The sequence below is a fragment of the Labrus mixtus genome, chromosome 17, assembly GCF_963584025.1.
Source record: "Labrus mixtus chromosome 17, fLabMix1.1, whole genome shotgun sequence".
NCBI classification, from domain to species: Eukaryota; Metazoa; Chordata; class Actinopteri; order Labriformes; family Labridae; genus Labrus; species Labrus mixtus.
In genome coordinates, this window is record NC_083628.1 from 2710453 (window position 1) to 2731629 (window position 21177).

General features: G+C 43.0%; 1 protein-coding gene across 1 annotated transcript; it reads right to left on the bottom strand.

Annotated features, from left to right (window-relative positions):
* Positions 1-1133: 1133 nt before the first annotated feature.
* enc1 (ectodermal-neural cortex 1) lies at positions 1134-19657 on the bottom strand. The gene is made up of 3 exons (XM_061061171.1): positions 19337-19657; positions 8428-10245; positions 1134-4489 (listed from the first exon to the last, which is right to left on the bottom strand). Exon 2 carries the CDS (start codon positions 10237-10239, stop codon positions 8464-8466), a length of 1776 nt encoding a protein of 591 aa, XP_060917154.1. The 5' UTR covers positions 10240-10245; positions 19337-19657; the 3' UTR covers positions 1134-4489; positions 8428-8463.
* Positions 19658-21177: the final 1520 nt, after the last annotated feature.

Sequence of the window (21177 nt, forward strand, 5' to 3'; positions counted from 1 at the left end):
GTACATTGTTTTTATCACACTCGACCACACATGCAGACTGCCCACACAAAAATACTAGACTACAGTCTCTTCAGCCAAGCTCTGCATAAGCTAACAGGACCCAAAGGATTCACAGTGTTGAACGGCTGAACCATCAGCGGTATGTTCTTGGAAGGGGGAGGGGAGGTCGGGGGTGGCAGGGGATAAGACCTACTTCCTGGCGGACAGGAAATTCAACTTCCTGTCGTGATTAATGGGGGGACTGTTGGATCACACGGAGGCGCTGAGGGGGCCTCTGCGCACACAGAACTCCCACATTTCACCTCGGATGTCAACCCTTGTTTTCCTCTCTTGCGAAACACCGGCTTGTGGAATAAAGTAGATACGATTTTGAACAGCTCATTTAAATGTGCCAGCACATTTTGTGACAGCTAAAAAAAAAAAAAGTTTCTCCCGTCGCCGTTTCCCCTGGTATATGGGTGTATTTTATTTGTGCATGCATAAGGGTCAGGATCCTGTAAAACTGGTGTTTCTCAACCTCAGGAGTCACGTCAGGGCGAAGAATGTAAACAGAGCTGGACTCCTTGGAGCTGCAGGAATGCAGCGAGTGGCAGTGTGCTCTGCAGTCACTCACTAATGGGATGTTAGACGTGTTACAAACCAGAGATCGCAAACTGAACCGGCCAGTCGCTTCACAATGCATTTCACTGATGAAAAGTGAGAGAGGGGGGCGTAGGAAGTGAAAGGGTTGGAAGGCCATGGAGGGAGGGAGGGAGGGAGGTGTAGAATAGAGAAAAGGTGCTTTTTAAGATTTCATGTTCTCCTCCAGCCCCCACAGTTTGCAGATAAAGGTTGCCGTTGCCAAGGTGACTTGACAGAGAAAGGGAAAGTATCTGGCTGTGTTTTTTTGCACTGTTCATGTGCAGGAAGCTTAAAGAGCCAGAGGCACAGATAAGATGATTTCAGTCCCTCCTCCACAGAACAAAAGCTGTACGCATGATATACTGCCTTAAATACCTCAGGACTCTTCAGGCTGCTGTATTCACTCCGAAGCGGCCGAAATATTCGAAAAATGCAATAATGAGAAAGCAGTGCTGAGGCTTAATCGCTATTAAATTCATACATATAACCAGACAAAAGACGGAGACGTGGTGTTACAGTCAAGAGGAAAAAACTCTTATGTTTATTAGCCATGAATTTCACATTGTGAAAAAAATCACATGTACAAAATAATGCCATAAAAATAGAAATTAAACTCTTACATGACAAAAGAAATGAGACTGATGCACGCTGACAGTGTCTTTTTTTCTGTCTAATTTACATCATTTTATTACATGAGGCATTGCGCTCCAATGTGAGCCAGCTGGATTTCCAGATAAAACACAGGATAATAAGAGGAGGGCTAGAGCAGATATAGGGAAATGCCACTCAGCAATTAGGTGCAAATTGAAGGGGGGCATTCATTACTGGCTGTTGCTGGGGAAACTAGGGCTCTATGGGAAGGAGACGCTCTTATCTGATTGGTCGGGGGCCAGAGGCTCTGTGTTCAGTGGTCGGAGGAGGTCAACATTACGGAGCCACAAGGGTCCCTATAGAAGCCGTGGAAAAGGCCAATAAAAGGAAGAGCTCTTGGGTGGTGGCTTAAGGAGCTGAGCAGGAATTTACTGAGCTTCTTTTTTTTTTTTTTTATTATTCTCACAGATTTGATTGGTTTCATGACTCCACGAGGAAAGACATTTTGAAAAAAGATATACATATAATCCACCAAAAACATTACCTCTTACATTGAAATTCAATGATTCCATTAATATTCAAATGCAAAGCGTCAATGTTCAGGTCACGTAGACGGACAAACAGACAAAACACTGATTAGAGTGAACAAATATGCAAGTTTGTTTTAAGACATTCTCTCTTTTTGGTCTTTAGGAACTTGCCATTTTTTTTCCTTTTTTTTTCTTCTACGTATGTGCATTATTGACACAATGGTGAAAAGCACTGCGGTGTCTGCCCTTATCAATGCACAGCTTACTGGATTCGACTCGTTCTCGGTCTAACGGTGAGGAAGACTGTGGGTTAACGCTCTCTCAAGAAGCCAAGGTTAGCACGTTGAGACCGTCCCTCCAGCTGTCTTTGACGACAGCTGCAGAGACTTGTCGCATTCTTCACCGTGTCAGGGTCGCTCTGTAACATCTCTGATAAATACTGGATCACACGCTGCGTCATTCCAGCAGCCGTGTCTGTTTATGGTTCATATCTTCATGCTTTGTTGAGGCCCATACAGGAAGTCTGGGAACGACCAAAGCAGTCAATTTGACTCTTTTTTGTGTTTATGTTTCATTCTAAGTTACAAAAAACTTCTGCTTCAAATAGCCTTAACTGTCTTAATCGTAGTTTTTCCATAATCTTTTTCATGTTTTCTTCTTGCTCCTGCTACTGAAGATAGGTGGAACTATTCCTTTAACTAGCAACAAGCTGTTGTTTCCAGTTGTTTTTAAAAAATACTGCAAGGCTAACTCTCGCCTGGGTTAAAACTGAGCAGGAAGATGCTAAAATTGCAGCCTTGTTCAAGTTAGCCTACTTAGAGATGAGTAACTGCATTCTTCTTTTACTGCGTTTTTAAAAAGGTTTGGGTTTTTTACCAGTTAGTTCTTTTAAAATATTGCAAGGCTACCTATAGATTATTCCTAGATTTTCAGACGTTTCTATCTGCTCTATCTGCTAAGCTGTTTGCATTAAGTTTAAACATGCCCGGGAAGTGTTGTGCTCTAAATGCTGCCTTGCTACAAATTAGCCTGCTTAAAGGAAAACACTTGCCTGATTTTCATTTGAACCTGTTTCTTATAACATGCATATTCTTTCTAAGTCAGCTTGTTTCTTGAAGTTTATTGATATAAATGTTGCTTTGTAATGTTTTTATTACCCTTTCAGAGGCTATGGCATTACCTATCCTAGCATTAAAGATTTAATTATTCAATTAAAAAAAAGTCAAAATGACTGATTTGGGCGTTCCAGTAGTTTTATATTTCTGGTAGTTTAAGTGTTGGACTTCTAATTTGTGGACTAAACTTCTTCACACATCAGTAACCCGAGCCAGTCTTCCTCTTCCATCCACACTCAGACATGAATGAAAATCCTTTGAGAGGATTTATTTTTTTTAAAAGAACAAGCTCCTCTTAGGAAAGACTGAACTGTGCAAAATGCAGCCCAACTGAGATTTAAAAAAACAACAAAAAAACACACAACACCTGGCCATGCATGACATAACCCAGACATACATTCACGTAAGAATGCAGGCAGAGAAGAAATAAATAGGATTAAACATTTTAACATAACAAGAGTTATTACTGTCATATAAATTAAGTCTACATTGCAGCAAAAGAAACTGATTCATTCTCAGTTCGGGGGGTTAAGGTGACAGTATTTCTGCGAGCACAGAGAAGAGTTCATGCCAGTTTCACTGAATCACTATGAGTGGACATGCTCTAAAAACCATTCAGCTGTGACTCAGCAAGCGAGACGCAGCTTTTCTCGGAATAACAGAAGCACAGCCGGTCTATTACAGCAAATAAGCATACAGCTGAATGCGACAGCGTTGAATCCGGACACTTAATACCGCCCATGTGTGTGCAAAGTGGGGTTAGTTAACCGGGCGCTCAGCGGGCGTTAATGCGTAGCTGCAAAACAGCAAACATGTAAGGTCGTAACCCCCCCGAGGCACCTCGACCCCTGCCGTCCTCCTCAACCTCAGCTGGTGTTGGTCATCAACACCTCGTGGTTTGCAGCGACAGCAAACTGCCAGAGCCTTCATGAGAGGAACACTCAAAAGGTTTGTTAAGCAGTTAGAAACATGAAGGAAAATAAGATACAAAAGGGTCAAATAAAAGAGCTTATTAGAGGAGGAAAGAAGGGGGGAGATTAGCTCCTTCATTGTGCCTTTTTATAAATCAGCTGCACTCAGTCAAACTAAGGCGCTTTCTCTTCTGAAGCACACCAATCATTGCCTTCTCCTCCCATTGATCTAAATAGAACATCCATCATGCTTTACATTTGCAGTCTCCATGAAAAAGAGCATTTTTTCTTCTTATTTAGAGAAAAAAAAAACAACATTATCCTCACAAGCCTGTGATGACTAAATGGGGGGAATGTGATGTGTTTGCAGTCCTCATATGGCAGCATGAAAAGCCTGATGTGCCACACAGTCGCAGTCTCTGTGCCTCAAATAAACAAGCAGCAGTTTGTTTGGTTTGTTTGTTTGTTTACGTGAGCGGCCGTACTGTACGTCCTCCTTCTCAGTGGGGGGGGGGGGGGGGGAGGGAACCAGACGTGACATCATTCCAGTAAAGTGTCCGGCTGTTACGCGCGTCTCCGTCTGCATCTTTTTTTTTGCAGCGTTGAGATGAATGCGGGTGTCTGTACATCACTGCTCGGTGTGTGTCTCTTTTCCGGAGAGAAGGATGACGTGTGCTTTCTTCACAGTCGGTGTCCAGTAGATGATGCAAAACAGGGAAATCTGAGGAGGAGAAAAGGAATCATTTGTAAAAAACAATAAGCAGATGAGATGCATAAAGACAGAAACAAGGTTTAATGGTTTAAAGGTGACTATTCAAAGTGCAAAAAGACGACTTAAGACACTCTGTCTGGGAAAACTAAGAGCATGAATTATGTTCATTCAGCAACTTCAAAAAATGTTTTTTTTTTCCGGGGTGCAGATGGCCTAGCGGTTAGTTCGCGCCCCATGTATGGAGGCTGTAGTCCTCCGAGTTGTCGGCCCGGGTTCAAATCTGACCTGTGCATCCTCCCATGTCATTCTCAACACTCACTACTCCTCCCACTTTCCATCCAAATTCATTTAGCACAATTCCCCCCTATTTTAAAATGTTGGGTTCGTACAGAGATGGAGATTTGAATGGGATTTTGTTCATTGTTAAAGTACTAATGTTCTATCCACTCTTTATAGATTTGAACCCACCTACTGTTTCCTCAGTCTGGCCCTGAAGCTTTTTATCTCCACCTCAGCCTACGTACGACTCTGTAACACGAGAATTTCAATCTGACCTTTGTGATTTTTTTGTAAAAGCTTTTACTTACACGCACTTATCCGTGCGGCTCACACACTCGGCAGGTCTTAAATGAGGCTAATGTGAATGTAATATAATCAGCTATCTCGGCACAGCAGGTCTTTCCACTGCTGTTTGAGTGAACCCTGAAGAGTGCTTTATACTCAGAGGCAATCTGGTTATGAGTGACAGCTTTTGTTGCTGATGAAGCCGAAAAAGAAGAGCGGGCTAACTTTTCTCTTAAAATGCCACCGGTGCATCAAAAGTAAACACTTGCTCTCACTTGCACTGAAGATTATTTTAGTGACACTTAAGATATACTGGGACAAGATTTATTCGGGAGAGTTAAACCTTTTTTACTATCTTACTTTTCGGTACTTCGGTTATATTTTAATAGTCAGTTTGTGTGTATATGTTAATTGTGCTTTATTCTATTACTTAGGATTCTCCTATCAAAACACACCTGCACCTCTCTTACACACAGCAGCTTGTCCCATCCCACCGTACTGTATTACTCGCGTTTTGAAAAGTGATCCAAGTAGGAGGAGGCTTATTGATCAAAACCCGTTTCACAAAAATATAGAAACGAAGGCTTGAGAAGCTTCAGGTTCTGACATGAGTGTTGCACCTCAATCTGTTGCATTACTGGATGAATGCTCGGACAGACGGCGGACCTCACTCTCTCTCTCTTTCTCTCTTTCCCTCATGCACGCAGCAATTCAGAAATACACTTGGGCGGCCATAAATACACCTGGACGGATCGCCCGAGTATTGTCTCTGCGTGGGGAACACTGTAACCCGGGCGCAGTTTCAGCAGATGGCTGTTCGTCATGAGTCGGGTTTCGCCTGAGAGTTCTGCCTCTTAAAAGGAAGTTTTTTTCATGCCACTGTCATTTTGCTAAATGTTGCTCATGATTGATTGACGTTGGGTCTTTTACCATCTTTTTTCTAAAGTGTCTCGAGATAACATTTGTAACAAGTTGACGACATACAGTAACAAAAGTGTAATAATGTCTTTGGATTTTCCAGGGGGAAATATCCCTGATTTTTTTTATTTGGACAGGAGTAGACATTTCCAGGAGTTTAGACTCGGCTTGTTTGTTTGCTGGCTTCAAATTCAGCAAAAGTTTTTAACCCAAAATGACACCATATTTCTTCAACACTGTGTAAATGTCAGAGCCTGCTCCTATCTCATTCTTTTAGATTTAACTCTCATGGTAAAACGAAACCAGATGATGCTAAACAGGACCAAATCACATACAGAGATGTTCTCATAGTTTTGTGATAGACCTCCTTATGTTGCTCCCTTAGCCTTAAGGTTAGCATTCCTTGGCCTGAAAGCTACATTTTTGTTTAAATACTTTCTCCTTTCAGGCTAAAGTGAGCAGCAACTCTTACTCAGCAAAGTGAGTAAGAAACGATTACGTGGGTGTTCATATGATCCACGTTACTCATAATAGTTTCTCTGTGTGTAAATACCTTTCTAAATCAAAACATCACAAACAGTCATGCTGAAAATACTGTGACATTTTAAACAAGGAAGCAAGTCCTGAATTCTGTTATTTGATTTTTTTTGTTACTGAAAGCTTTCTAAGGAAAAGGAGGAATCTCAGACAAAGCTGTTCCCCCGAGAAAAACTAAGAACTTCTCTTTTTTCTCTCGCAGCTACAGTCTCCATCCGTGAGGTCTAGCGTACTTCCTTCCCCCTTTCATCCCTAAACACTCAGCCTTCTTTTCCATTCCAACAAATTCTTCTTTTCTCGGAGAAGACTGTCAGTTGCAATGACAGGCAGGCGCTCCAAAAATCACATTCTGTATTAAATCAGTTGCAGGATTAAACCCTTCACTGAGCAACTGTGTTTCAACTGGCTTAGAGTTAGTTAAAACCTTCAGTCTTAGTCTCTTTCTTTCAGAGATGAGTCACTGAAAAGAAAAGGGAATAATGAGTGGTAGAAAAAAATATTTCATCCCGTGGAGAGGATGAGCATCACAGTCTTGCAGCAGTTGAGTTTCCTCCGAGCTGCTTCCTGGCATAATCGAATGATAGGCTGTGCTGTGCTGGACAGCTGGGGAGTCACTCTAATTCCCTCCTTTTCCTTTCTCAGGAGCTGAGGGGCCTTCAGCCACTTCAACAAAAACAGATAAATGAAAAGGACAGCCTTCATGGATAAGTGAAGGGGGGGGGGCATCAGTGTGGGCTGCAGAGACTTGCACGATGTGATGTGATCGAGAGCCCGCAGCATGAGGAAAGCTCAGGTTTTGCCAGCTGACTACCCATGCTCCACATACGTCCGGGTTGTTTATCGTCAGAGCAGGAGAGCAGGGGGTTTGAACGAGGCCAAGACGACGTGCAATGGACTCGAGTTGAACAGTACCACTGCTCTGTGGGGATGATGTGCGTCTGACCGAGCAGAGGAGGAAAGCGCTTACGCTCTCTAGCCCTACAACTCGCCCTCCTCGCTTTTCTCCTGCTGCCACTTCTCTCAGACACCTCTGCTTGTAACTGATGATGAATGGGTTTCCCCCGACGCCGCGTGAGTCGCTGGCTGCCTCCTTCTCGCCCAGCGTAAAGACCATAACCTCATCAAAGCGAGGCGACTGGGAGTGGATTAGCCTCGCCATGGTGTTGTAGCCTGCTGGTGTGTGGCTTGTCTAATTGGCAGACCCCCTTTTTTTTTTTACCCGCTTAGAAGGATTTCCCCCACAGGAGCAATAAAAGTATCCTATTCTCTTTCAATTACCCTCTGTGTCCTTCGGCCCATCCCCACAGCTACATAACTCACTTAACTAACGCACACAAGCCTCTATCAATCCCCCCACTGGTCCACCCTCCCCTGCTCGAGTGACTTCCTCTTCTTCTTCTTCTTATAGAGGACAATGCTTCTCCTGTCTTTTTTTCTACTATATTTAAAATCCAAAAGCCTTAGAGAAGCATCAAATGCATATAAGTAGCAGATCAATAGGCCTCATTGATTTGTCGGCTTGTCTGTGACACGTTAATGTTAAATTGGCGAATTCCATATGTATCTTTGCCAGATCTGAAGTATCCCTGCCAAAAAGATTCTGTTTCTTTGAGGTGTTTTTTTGTAAAAAAATCAGTCATATAAGCCAAGAAATCTCACTTTAAAGTTCACACAGATTGATCTATCCACTAAATACATGAGAAATGCATAGAAATACAACAGAATATCAATGTTTTACAGATGGCTGGACGAAAAAGGAGAAGGTGCAGATGTCTAACACTTCAAAGAGAATGCCATTAGTACACCGTTTGCCCTTCTACAACATTGTCGGTGAGGCTAAATCACTGTCATAGGTGCAGTTTTGAAGAATCAATATCAATCCACCAGAGACCGATTTTTATATCAGGAAAAACAAAGGTCAAACTCACCTCATGAAAAAGGTTGTAGAGAGGTTTTTTTGGGGCTCAAGCAGGCAGATGTTTCCAAGTGCTGACAAAAGCGGTGGGAATGAGCGAGTAGGGCACAGTCGTGATGCTGTTCCAAGCATCCAGCGTTGGGTCGTAGCAGTCCAGAGTTTTACACCGCTGCGTGCCGAAGTATCCGCCCACCACATACAGTTTGTTCCCGGACGCGACGGCCTGGCAGCTCATACGCTTGGCCGTCACGTCGCCAACTTTAGTCCACTGGTAGGTATCGCTGCTGAACTTATAGGCCGAGCACGCCGAGAATTCGGTATCCCCGCCCATGACGAAGATCTGGTTTCCGAGCACGGCGGCGGCGGTGTAGCGCCAAGGCTGCGGGCAGGAAGCGGGGACGGTCCACCGGTTCTCCTGGGGATCGTAGCACTGCACCTTGGGCAGCTTGTCGTGGGTGACGCTGGTTCCGCCGAAGGCAAAGAGCTTGAGCTTGACGCTGACCACTGCCGCGTTGCTCACGCCCTCTCTCAAAGGCGCCACCATTGTCCACTTGTTTGCAACCGGGTCGAACTGCTCGACCTGTTTGAGGGACACGGACGGAGATGCCGGGAGGCAGCCGGTCGCAGCGGTATGACCTCCTACCACGTAGAGGCAGTGTTTCAGCTCTGCGGAACCATGGCCAAACCTCGCGATAAGCATGGGGGCTGCCTTGGACCATTCCTCTTGAACCGTGTCGTAGACCCACACATCTTTGGACACGCCATTTTCCGAGCCTCTCCCGCCAGTTATGTACACCTTGCAGCCGATGGCGCATGCGCTGAACTCTTTTCTTGGGCTGGGAATGTCGGCCTTTGGGATTATCTCTTTGGCTTTCTGGTCCACAAGGTACAGCTTGTCGCACATGAAGGTCTGCCCCCCCAGAAGAAAAAGGGCATGGCTTGTCTTTCTCGGCCTGGCACACGGGCTATTAACAACGCCGTCATTCTGCAGGATCTTCAGCTTACACCGGATGGCTTCATCCACTAGCTCCTTGCTCTTTGCCTGAGCGTTGATCAGCTCTTCTGTGGAGACGTTCTCCATGAGAAAGATGGCCGGCAGGAGAGCCAGGCGAACTGTCCTCAGGAGTTCTGGGAGGTGGCAGTGCCTCTTTTCCAGGTCGTAGTTGATCCAGTTGAGGGCCGCTTCATAAACGAGTCTCTCGTCTTCCGTCTCGAGCTCCTCATGTGACAAAAGCTGCACCACCATGTCTTTGGGCAGTTGGAGAAAGTCCTCTGTCTTGCAAATAGCGGGAAAGTTGCTGAGGCACATGCCCCAGGAGAGCTCCGACAGCTTGGTGCACTGGTGGGCATCGGACAGCAACAGCATGCCGAGGCAGTTAGACGGATGAAGGTTTCTCTCCAGGAACTCGGCACAGGCATCCCGGATGTCTTGGAACTCTAGCATGTCCCCGGCCTCCAGTAGCGACTCTGCGTTCTCTTCATTGATGACCACACGCGACGAGTAGGCGTAATCCAGCAGGAGCTCTAGAACCTCCGGGTGGATGGAGTCTCGGAAGTCGACCTCGCTCGCCTGGCTCTCCCTCAGCCCTCCGCTGAACATGGCCTCGAAGTACCGGCTGCAGGCGGCCAGCACGGCGCGATGGCAGGGGAAGGAGCGACTGCCGGCGTGAAGCAGGACATCTGTGAAGAGCCTTTGCTGCCGCAGCGAGTTCAGGTGCATGAGGACACTGTCCGCGTAGGACGACTTGTGGAACAGGTAGATGTTCATCGAGCCGGTGCTGGCTCGGGATTTCCGGTTCTCATGGACACACACGGACATTTTCATTGAATCCTGAAAAAAGAAAAGAAAAGAAAAATCTCTCATCAATGCGTTTCATACGGAAAGCCCATCATACAAGGTTCAACTGTGCTTTGTTTATGGTCGGTGTGAGTCACCGTGTGGGTTGTACATGGCAGATACATATATTTTGCTCTTGGATTCTTCATGCATTTCTCTCCATACAAACTCGTCAGAGTCATCTATAAATATTTTGCTGGATGTTTCTTCCATTATGAAAAGAATTGACTGTGGAAAGATTGTTAGATACCTCGAAAATCTGCAGACCGTCTAAATTGCACTAATAAGTTGGCAATGTTTCAGATATTTGTGTAATTCAGAGGAGGGGAGTCTGCCTGCAATTTTTTATTATCTAAAATTTGGTGCCTAGAACTTCTTTTTTTGTTGCTATGGTTTTGAAACAGGTTTGATTTTTACAAGTATCATTTCATAGCTGAAATTCTGGTATCTTGACTCTAGTATCTCTTGTCACTAGAAGAGGCACTTTCACTTTGGCCTCAAGCAAACCGCCCCGCGAAAGAGCCACTAAAGAATTTCAATCAGTTTTGAAATTCAATAACAGAGTGCCTTTTGCTTTGCCAGGAAGACACCCGAGGGGAAGGTCCTCTGTTTAAAGAGTGACTCACTGCAATTTAGGTCTGCTAGTTGAGAAAGATTTTTAAATTCTCTTGGTGGCAGTTGAGAGTTTAGCAACGGAATAATGAGTTTCCCGTAAAGACGGGGGCAAACTTTCAGTAAATTGTGGGTTTGTTTGATATGAGGACACAGCATAAGGGAAGAAATTATATCATTGGGGTTTCAAATAATTGTTATGCTTTTCATTTAAACTCGACCTAAATTCTCAAAAGATTTCCAGTCCCTTTGCTTCCTCTTCTGTCATTGAACTGTCAATTTTTATGGTACGCTGTCTCGAATTGATGGCCCGGCTATTTCCCCTGAGATTTAAAATGAAAACGCATTGGACACTTGTTTGTTCGAATGCTGAAGCTGTATGTTAAGCACTGTGAATTTAGGCTTAATTAGGTTTTTTTCCCCAGAGAGACTATGCTGTTTGTCTTTGAGATAAGTCGTGAAAAAGCAGACTGCTCGAGTATTAAAGGAGGCCTCGTTTTCCTTATTGAATTGTACCCTAAGCTGAACTATTGTGCATGCTCACACTGTGATGTCGCTGCTGAAACATTACATCTGCAGCTCCACCATAATGTGATGAATGATGTGCATTTTTTCAGAGGAGTATTGCAATCCCTCCCCCGGAGATAGAGAGACATTTAGCAAGAGATCCAGTGATTACAAGTTGCAAAACAGCATACTTCTGGGAGTTAGGAAGGTCAAGTAGATAACACTTGTCTTCCTCGCAGATACTGGGAGGCTTTTTCCATTTCAATCCCAAGCACTGCTAATCCCCTTCTTTTTGAGATACCACAATTTACATGCAAGAGTCCCTTTTTGCAGAGCTCTTTAAGAGGAGAGGAAAGAAAGAGACAGCAGGAGTCTTTTAAGCCTCTGAGAAATGCACAGAATTTACTCCACTCTCCCCCCCTCCGGAAAGTCGCAAGCTCTCCCATCTTCTCTGTCCTTGCCTTGTCCTCGCTCGGAGCTCGCTTTCATTCCATCCAATTTCCAGACATGTCAAGTGCATCATGCACTCGATTTCCAGAAGCACCAAGTCCCCGTCTGACCTTCTACATCTGTCAGATACTTTGACTAGACCAGAATGAAAGACTTTTTAAGTTCTCTTCCAGGTCTCTCAAAACGTATAAAAAGGTGTCATCAAAGACGGATACATTTTAAGACTGTTTACACTCTGTCCATAAATCTGCTTGGTTAGGATCAATACTGTAATGAGTTGGCTTAACTCCTGTTATAGTTTTCTCACCAAAAGAAAGGGCTGAAGCTGTGATTCTGCAGGTTAAACTTTAATCCAATTCCGATAAGTTTTCAGTGCAAAAAAAAAAGATTTAAAAACATCCATTCAACTGCTTTAAACACTCATCAATCTTTGCCAACTATTCTGCTTATCTGCATGCCAAAACACAATTAAATACTGGCTTTTTGCAGAGACTCAAGAGCAGTAACATGGCAGAGAGACACTGCATCTTTTTTCAATTCTGAGGCAATGTGTGTTTTGATTCGATTTTGCTGCATGCTGGGAAAGCTGGTTGCAAACCAACACAACAGAACAGAGTCAAGCTAACCAGAGCTGCCACTGAGAACATGTTTTACAAACCTCCAGGTGGTGAAATAGATTTTTGAAGACAAATAGAGTTCAAACACTCCTGTGGGTCATGAGTGATTCCTCTGCAACACCGATGTCGATGCAACCGAGAGGTGAGGACAGTTTTAATTTTCTCTAAGTTGCATCATCTCGATCCAAAAAATCCTCTCCATGCCGTCTCATGAATAGACAAGCAGGCGTGAACCCCGCACGTACAAAATGAAAGGCCGAAGAGGCTTTCTTACGCATTCGGCTTTGTTTCTTGTTTTACGTTCTGGGAGCATGATTACATTCTAGGTAACTCCCCAAACCAGCTGCTCTCTATTACACATTTATTTTTCTGACTGCAAGACACCAAAACTTGCCCTGTTTTTGTTTCAGCTGTCAACGCAGAAAACACCACCTGCAGCATGATTTAGCGGACTGTATTTAAACGGCCGAAGATGCATTCCACAAAAAAAGCTTCAAACGCGGCCTGGAGGTCAAAACCAGAAACATGTGAGGAAGGACAATGAGTAAGACGTACATGTGTTTTCAGACACTTATTACAACAACTACTTTCATTCTTACTGAAATATCTCAACAAATATTACACCAACACATTCATGGTGTACAGAGGAGGCACCCAACGACTTTGGTGTTAAACTGGCGAGCATCTTTCTGAGGTAATAGTTGTAGTTTTTTTGGTGAAATGTCTCATTGACTGATGGTTGGATTGCCTGGAAATTTTGGAAATACATTCATGTTCCTCTGAAGACAAACTGCAACGAGCATACCCCCCAAACAAAACAATCCATTGACCCGATTCGAGGCTTGTCGAAACCTATTATTTGTCAGAATGAACCTCAAGTGTGTGTTGTCAATACAAATTATCTTACAGCGCTCGATCGAGTCGCAGTCTCCCCAATCTAAAACCGGACTGCCTCTAACAGAAAACAATAGCCAATGAGAGCGAGAAGACGGGGAAGCATCACCAACCGGATGTTGTTGTTTATTTACAGCTCACAATCAAGAGTGGAAGATGAACACAACTGTACTCTCTATACCGATTTCACCCATATTATGTTTCTCATTGTGTTGAATCACAGAGCCAGGACAGCCAGCTGACAACGTCGATCGCCCTCCATATTTGTTTTTCTTCTAAAGTCATGTCATGATCACACGAGTTTCTGTGAGATCTTGTGTCATTGGAATCACAACTGTGAAATTATCACTACAAACAGCAAGTTACACAACACCAAAATATCCAAAATATCATGAACAGCAAGATAAAAAGCCAAGGCCAAAAATAACCCAACTCACATCATCAAAAAAAACAACAACACAAGGACCCATCTTCATAAATGGAGACCAAGAGGAGCAAAGATGTGAGAAATGACAGGAGATCAAAACAAACTTCAACTGAAAGAAAGTGAAAGATAAATCTGTCAAAATCTGCAAACACAGCTGAGGCCTCTAAGTCACCTCAATGACTCATCACAGAAGAATCTGGTTTAATATTGAAACTCAATCACTTATACAGTAGGTGTGAAAAAAGCTCCAAAGAACCAAAAGAATAAACAACCTAACCGGTTAATGTTTCACCGGTGTTTCCACCGCAGCTCCAAAGGTACACTTTACTCTTTAAGCTCTTAGAAATCAAAAATATTTCTAATAACTCAAAGGAGAAGGAATGTAATTAATCACAACTTGATGAAAAATTAAAAAAAAACTAAACGCGATGTTGGTTCAACAGGAATTATTGCATTCCAGCTCTGATAAAAAAAAGCTGGCAAACCCGTCATCTAGTGGCCTCTGGCTGAGCTATAACGAGAATCTCTCACCTGCATGTGTCACCTCCCACACACACACGCACACACACACACACACCACACAGACACACACACACACACACACACTGATACTGCAGCTTATGTTCTCTAATTGGAACTTGTAAGCGCCTTAATTTGATGAGTGGTCCTTATGAGGTACTAAATCAGAGTGGTTTAGCATATGCTAATAATTAGCATGTTATTAGATAGCTTGAGTGGTGCAGGTATGAAGCACAGACGCTGACAGACAAGTAGACACCCTGATTGGTCCAACAGGATAAAACATTTTTTTAAACCCATCGAGGTCAGTGTTGATTATTCCAAATTTGCTAATTTCCCGCCCATTGCAGAGATCGGTGTTGTTGCTGGAAACCAATACCAGTACCGCTAAATGCCTCTAGCACAGCCTAAAATGATGAATCAGATATGAGCTTGTACGACGATTTCCCAACACGGTGATTTATGAAAACTTTGAGTAAAATAGTATTCGTTCTACTTCTCAAAAACAGTAGCCGACACAGCAGTGATATATACTAAAGCTTTATGTACACTTTAACGCTAGCCAGAGAGCTAGCAGCATTTCAGCACCCGCTGTTTTCTACTCACAGAATTTAACGCTCTGTGTTCCTTATAAAATATTGATTATTTAAAAATGCAAAAGCACAAAAAAGGACGATTTATGTTAAAAACATTGTTTGGGATGCCTTTCTTCAGACTCACAATGTGAGGAGAGACTGTTGTTTATGTTAGCTTAGCTTGTTTGTTAAGGAATAATAATGTGGAATCCTTTATTAGCAAAAGTACTAACAATAACATCACATTCATCCAGAGCTGGTTGTAAACCTTTTTTTTTTGTAAATCACTGCACAAATTGCACAATCACATTGGCAACGTTGCAGTGATTCACCTCCTCTGCTCTCTGACACAAACGTAACTTCTGCTTCTTTATGTACAGAGGCTGTTCTCCTCCAAGTGGGCGGCCCGGGTTCGAATCAGGCCTGTGGCTGTTTTCACCGCATGTCATCCCCCCCCCCCCCCCCCCCCCCCACCTCTCTCTCTCTCTCCCCGATCTCTGACTCTACCCACTGTCCTATCTCTAAAAAGCATAAAAAGCCCAAAAAAGGAAGGAGAAAAAAAGCAGGTGGTGTCAAAAGGTATTGATGTATCGACGATTTTCTTATCTTTGCATTCTTTCTAACACACACACACACACACACGAGCACACACACACTCACACACACACACACACACACACACACACACACACAGTAAGAGCAGAGAAGCTGCACAAAGAGAAAGGCAGAAAACCAGATACTTAAACTATTTGCATACTAAAGGATAAAGCCTGGATTACTAACTCAGCCTGCGGGTCCTGGATCCCCGGTCTTCATATATTTGTTATTTAAATGAGAGTTTATCCTTTGTTAAAAACCGTCACCCGACATCATCAACATCTGTGCAGCGGACGACACTGACTTCTGCAGAAGTTGTGTTCCAGCTCTCGTTCTTTAAAAGCTCTCATTAAGACAAGCGGCTGTATTTAACACACACGTCTGTAAACACAGATTTTTGGTCAGATAACTAAATCCTGTTTCAGTGCTCAGATCACATTATTGCTTCGGTCTGTTTTCGTTCGCTGCAAAACATCCCGAAGAGAAACAAGTCGCCGTGAAATTCCTGACAACTGTCTGGCTGACATTAAAGTCTCACGTTTCAACAACTTCTTCTAACTTGAAGAGAAAAACAGCTCAGAGCTGGAATAATCGATTTGTTGACGTGTAATATGGCTGCATGTTTGGCTTATCACACGTGCGACCGGGGATTGTGAACCTATTGGATTTGGGACCGTCAGAAAGGTCAAAGGTCAAACACAGAAATTGGGATGTAATTTTTACCTTTCTTGCCAATGAGAAGGGAAGCAAAGATTCCCTTTCAAGAAATAACTTTACAAAGTGGTTCACAAACAAACATGAATGTGCAAAGCAGACGTCAAAATGCAGACAAAGCAGACACTGACCGGCTGCTTTAGAAAATGTCCACAGTTTCCACAAAGCAACCGAATGTTGTGAAGCATCAAGGTCGACCTCTGAGGAAAGTGAAGATGATTTTGAGAACTTAAAGGGTTGTCTCTAACTATAAGAGTTGTTTCTGTAAAAATTCTGTTAAAAAATCTAACTTTATCGATTTGAGTTGCGTTACCACGGCAACATCCTAGGCAGCCAGTGTTGGGTAATTTTCTTGTTTCTAATCACCAAGTGTTGCAGGCAATCCCCTGCTCACTGTCTCAGTTGCACAATGCAAGAAACGTTGCCAAAGTGAAACTGAGACAGTGTTTACCTGTGAATCTGAACAGACCACTGCTGCTCTCTCTCTCTCTCTCGCTCGCTCGCAGCAGCTACTGATTAAAAATTTGACTTAGAGATCTGACTTTTTTTTTTTAAGCTTTAGCACTTTTGGATACTTTGGATCACTTGGAACAGAGGTTGCACTGTTGCTTCATCTGCCACTGCTGCGTTGTTTTTTTAAGTCATAATTAGACACGCACCGATAATCAGATAATCAGACCGACGCTGATACAGATGTTTGTATTTTGACTTCGTTTGGAGTGAGACTCCCACGATGCCAACATTTTTTCTCATGTTTGACGAACAAGTCAGGGTTTGTTCATCTGCCCAATTTAAAACCTCTCCTCTGAATCAGTAGTTAGGTGTACTAGATGCCAGCTTTTAATTGATTTGGCAAAACAAATAAACATCGACTACTGACATGTGATCATGCCAAATTATTTGCAGATGTTGCCGACGTCTGTCAACAGGGCCGATATCGGCCGATACCGATGCATCGGCACATCCCTAGTCATAATAACTTTATTTATAAAGCACCTTAACAAACACAGGTTTACAACGTGCCTCCACAGACTAAGCAAAAGCATCAAAAGGACAAAGCAAAACAACCCAAACACAAAAGAATGTAAGCAACTGCAAAATAACCCAAACAACAAAAAAACAACCCGACGACACGTTTAACCATCACAAGACCGGAGAACGTCCTGCCCCGTCATGCACGCCGCCTCCTGAGGTTCATGTGTGAACGACAAGCTCAGGAAGGTTTGAGGGGCGGCCGGCCTGAACTCATCGAGAAATCTTCAGCAGCTTGTGTGTGTGTGTGTGTGTGTGTGTGTGTGTGTGTGTGTGTGTGTGTGTGTGTGTGTGTGTGTGTGTGTGTGCGTGAACAGGGCTTCTGAGTAAAGTGACCATTTAGACAACAAGTTGAGTAACATTTACATAACTTGTGTTGGGGAATATAATTGGCAGAAAGTGTGAGTCATTAAGTGATAGCTGTTAAAGCTTTCATGGCAGCATGATGGGTTTTTTTTCAGCCTGTTTATTTAAAAAAAATCACTGAAAGCTCTGAATAACAGCGTGCAGACAAACAACTTTTCAAGTCGCTGATTTCAGCATTAATTAAATTCCTCAGAGATTGACAGAAAAAATCTGCAACTTTTTTGACAACTTGCTAAACCTTTTTATTCAGTTTGAAACAAAATTGATTTTCAAAAAATGACATATTTTCTGTTTTAGCTTCAGAAATGTGACAATTTGCATCCTGTCTCTCTCATGAATCACAGTGAACAGACTACTTTTAGGGTTTGAAGCGGTTTGCAGACATTATTGAGGACTCAGGAAACATGCATTTATATTTTTACAGATGCAATATTTTAAACAAATTTACAAAAGCCCTGAGCGGACATGCACCCATACATTTTATAAACTCTGTGCTTCTGTTATATCAAGTAAATATCTGGTTGTTTTCTCCAGATCCTAACTCATTTATCTCGTATCTGCAGAGTTGCAAAAGAAAAAAAAAACGAACTTATCTCATCAGTGAGGACAAAATGATCCTGTTATCTGGAGATAATGAGACCAATTACTGCGTTATTTTGGAAAACACGATTTGTTGTAATAATCTGTAATAAATGAATCAAATGTACCAATGCATGTCCGCTCAGGAGCTTCTGTGCAAATTGCAAATCTAATATTTAGCAGTTCACTGATACTGACGGAGTTTAAGCCCTAAATCCCCCTACAATTATTTTTTATCTTACATCAGCGCTCATATATTTCTGTGACTTGTCATTGAACACTAAACATCTTCAGTGTCAGCAGGAGTGTCTGGGTTCGATGTTTTTTAAGAGTTATCATCCTGGTCCCCTCACAGAAAAACAGATCCAGAACCGGAAAGCACATACATGCCACACTCAGAAGAAATCACACACAGAAGAAAGGCATGCACACACACACACACACACACACACACACACACACACACACACACACACACACACACACACACACTCACAGCAGACTGCTCTCCATCTGAGGGCCTGGGCTGGCTCTCAAGTCTGTTTAAAATCATTGCCAGGTGTTCACAGTCAACCGGAGAGACTCATGCAGGAAGAGGGATGATGGGAGGGAGGGAGAGAGAGAGAGAGAGAGAGACTTCAAAAGTAAACACCACCGAGGCTTTTTTTTTTCCTTTCTACATCTGCTGCTGCTCGGGAGGAAGAGGAGATTAAACAAGATGCAAAAAAGCAGAAGAATCCAGCAGCTATTGATCTGCACGTCTGCGTTCATATAAATCTCTCATTTACGCCTGTCCACACACATCTGAGTGATTCACAGCCACTTATAAAAACACTGTCAATCGATTTATAGCACCGAGGAGAGCACGTGACACCTGATGTGCCTTTTAAAATATGTAAAACATCTCGAGTATGCATGAGTGTGCAGGAAAAAGACGCACAAAGAACAGGGAAGATCTGGATAATTATTAGTATAAATACACACAAAAACTGCTTTCTCTATGGGCTAATTATTGATATAAGATTATATTTATAAAAATGAATGGATGTCATTATAACACTGCGTCCTTTAGCCTGTTTTCTGTTGCGTTTTCTTGATTTCTCCATCATTAGGTGATCAGAAAAGGGTGCAGCAGTTGCTCAGGTGAAAGAGATGAAACTGTAATGTGTACAGGTGGTATTGAGAGTTGATTTTACCTCTTTGGGTGAAAGCAGGAGTTCAATAGTGCCCGCAGTATCCCTCGAACATGCCACTTCTGGAAGAGCCACGATGCAAGCCTGCGCCCGGGGAGCGCGAACAACTCCGCGGATATTTCCAAGAAAGGCAGAGGGCGGTCAGGATGAGGAGACACAACGAGACACAACGAGATGTCTGCAAACTCCGATTCAAACAAAAAACGGACGTGAAAAAAAAGGATGAACACACAGAGAGAGAGAGGTGGAGAGGTGTTTGGAGGCGTCGCTTGTGCGTCGCGGCGGCTCTGCTCCTACAGTGACGGTCCTCCTTCTGCGCTCCCAGTCCTCCTCTCACTGGAAGCGATGGGTGTGTTTACAGGGAGAGGGGGAGGACCGTCACCCCGCAGGAAATGAAGAGAGAGAGAGAGAGAGAGAGAGAGAGAGAGAGAGAGAGAGGAGGTGGTGGGTGTAGAAAAAGCTGTGGAGTGTCTTCCCACACATCCTCAGAGAATTCAAACTCTTTAGTTTGAAGTTTATCTAATTAAAGAAGATTGTTTTAGTTTAGTCAAATTCAGCTTTAAAAAAAAAAACATCCTTTAAGGTCAAAGTCCAACTTTTCTTTTCAGTTTAAAGGAAATTATATAATTTTGAATTCATTAGGTTCCCTCATTTCGTTTCTAATAAGTTAGGAGGCTGTGAAAATTGTAAATAGCCTAAACAGAATTTAAATAAAGATTTACAGCACACAAATACAAGACATATAAGCTGAAACTAGGAAATGTAATTGGCTTAACATAATTATATGTACATTTTGAATTTGATACCAGTTAAGCGAGGACAGTGACCACATACATGCAAAAGGTACGGAAGCCCTAAAAGGACATCCCATTATCTCGGGATACATACATGATATTTCTCAAGATCTTAAGAGACTTACTGGTTATCACGGGAAATCCTGCGTTGTTATTTGAGATGACGCCATAAATAAGTTGAGGAGTCTTGCTCGTTTTCATGGGAAACCAGAGAAAAGCAAAGTGTACGGATGCATGTCCTCTTTGGGCCGCTGTACTCAAAGAACAACCTGTCCCAACTTCTTTAAAAAAAATAAAAAATAAAAAATTCTGGCATCAAATCTAAACTAGGCGAATAGTTTTTGTTGTTGTATAGTTATATTCTTAAACTAAACATGAGGTTTCAGTGTTTTGTGTATGGTCACATTCTGGTTTCATTTACATTTTGCACGCCGTCCCAACTTTTTTAGGAATGGGGTTGTATTTTAAAAACTCTCCACTCTCCACGAAACCTCAGAGAATCTCTTTAACCAGTTTTTCTTCAGTGACACAATCTTCTTTTTTTACCAAACGATCCTGTCATGAACTTTCACTTTGTGTGGGTTTTGGCGCCCCCTGTGGACAAAGTGGTATATCACGTCTCTTTAATGACCTTTTTTCTGCACATGTGTAAAGTGTATTTATGATGAAAAATCTCCTTGATCGTATCACTCACTGTGAATTTTGTGGGGGGGAAGTATCATTTTGATAATTCAAGGTGGAAAAGTTACATAATGTTGCTTTAAGGGCCCCCTTCCTCCATTTGGGCCCATGGGTAGTCAGCCCCCTCCCTCCCACTAAGCCGCCCCAGAACAATGGGCAAAAGTTGTGTGCCTGTGGTACCAAGTAAAGCTACCACAGTCTGATTTGAAAGTGTGACTGTAGGATTAGTCTGACTTGTTTTATTTCTAATCCAGTTGAAAAATGTCCAGTGTGTCTGGCATGGTTTTAATTTAAAAGCTAAATGTGCCACAGAAGCTGATGAGAGGTCACCATGATCCAATTGTTTCCAGTGTGGATTAAACCCTTTAA

Excerpts from the sequence above, each read along its gene's own strand:
- enc1 (XM_061061171.1), bottom strand. The coding sequence starts at position 10,239 with ATGAAAATGTCCGTGTGTGTCCATGAGAACCGGAAATCCCGAGCCAGC.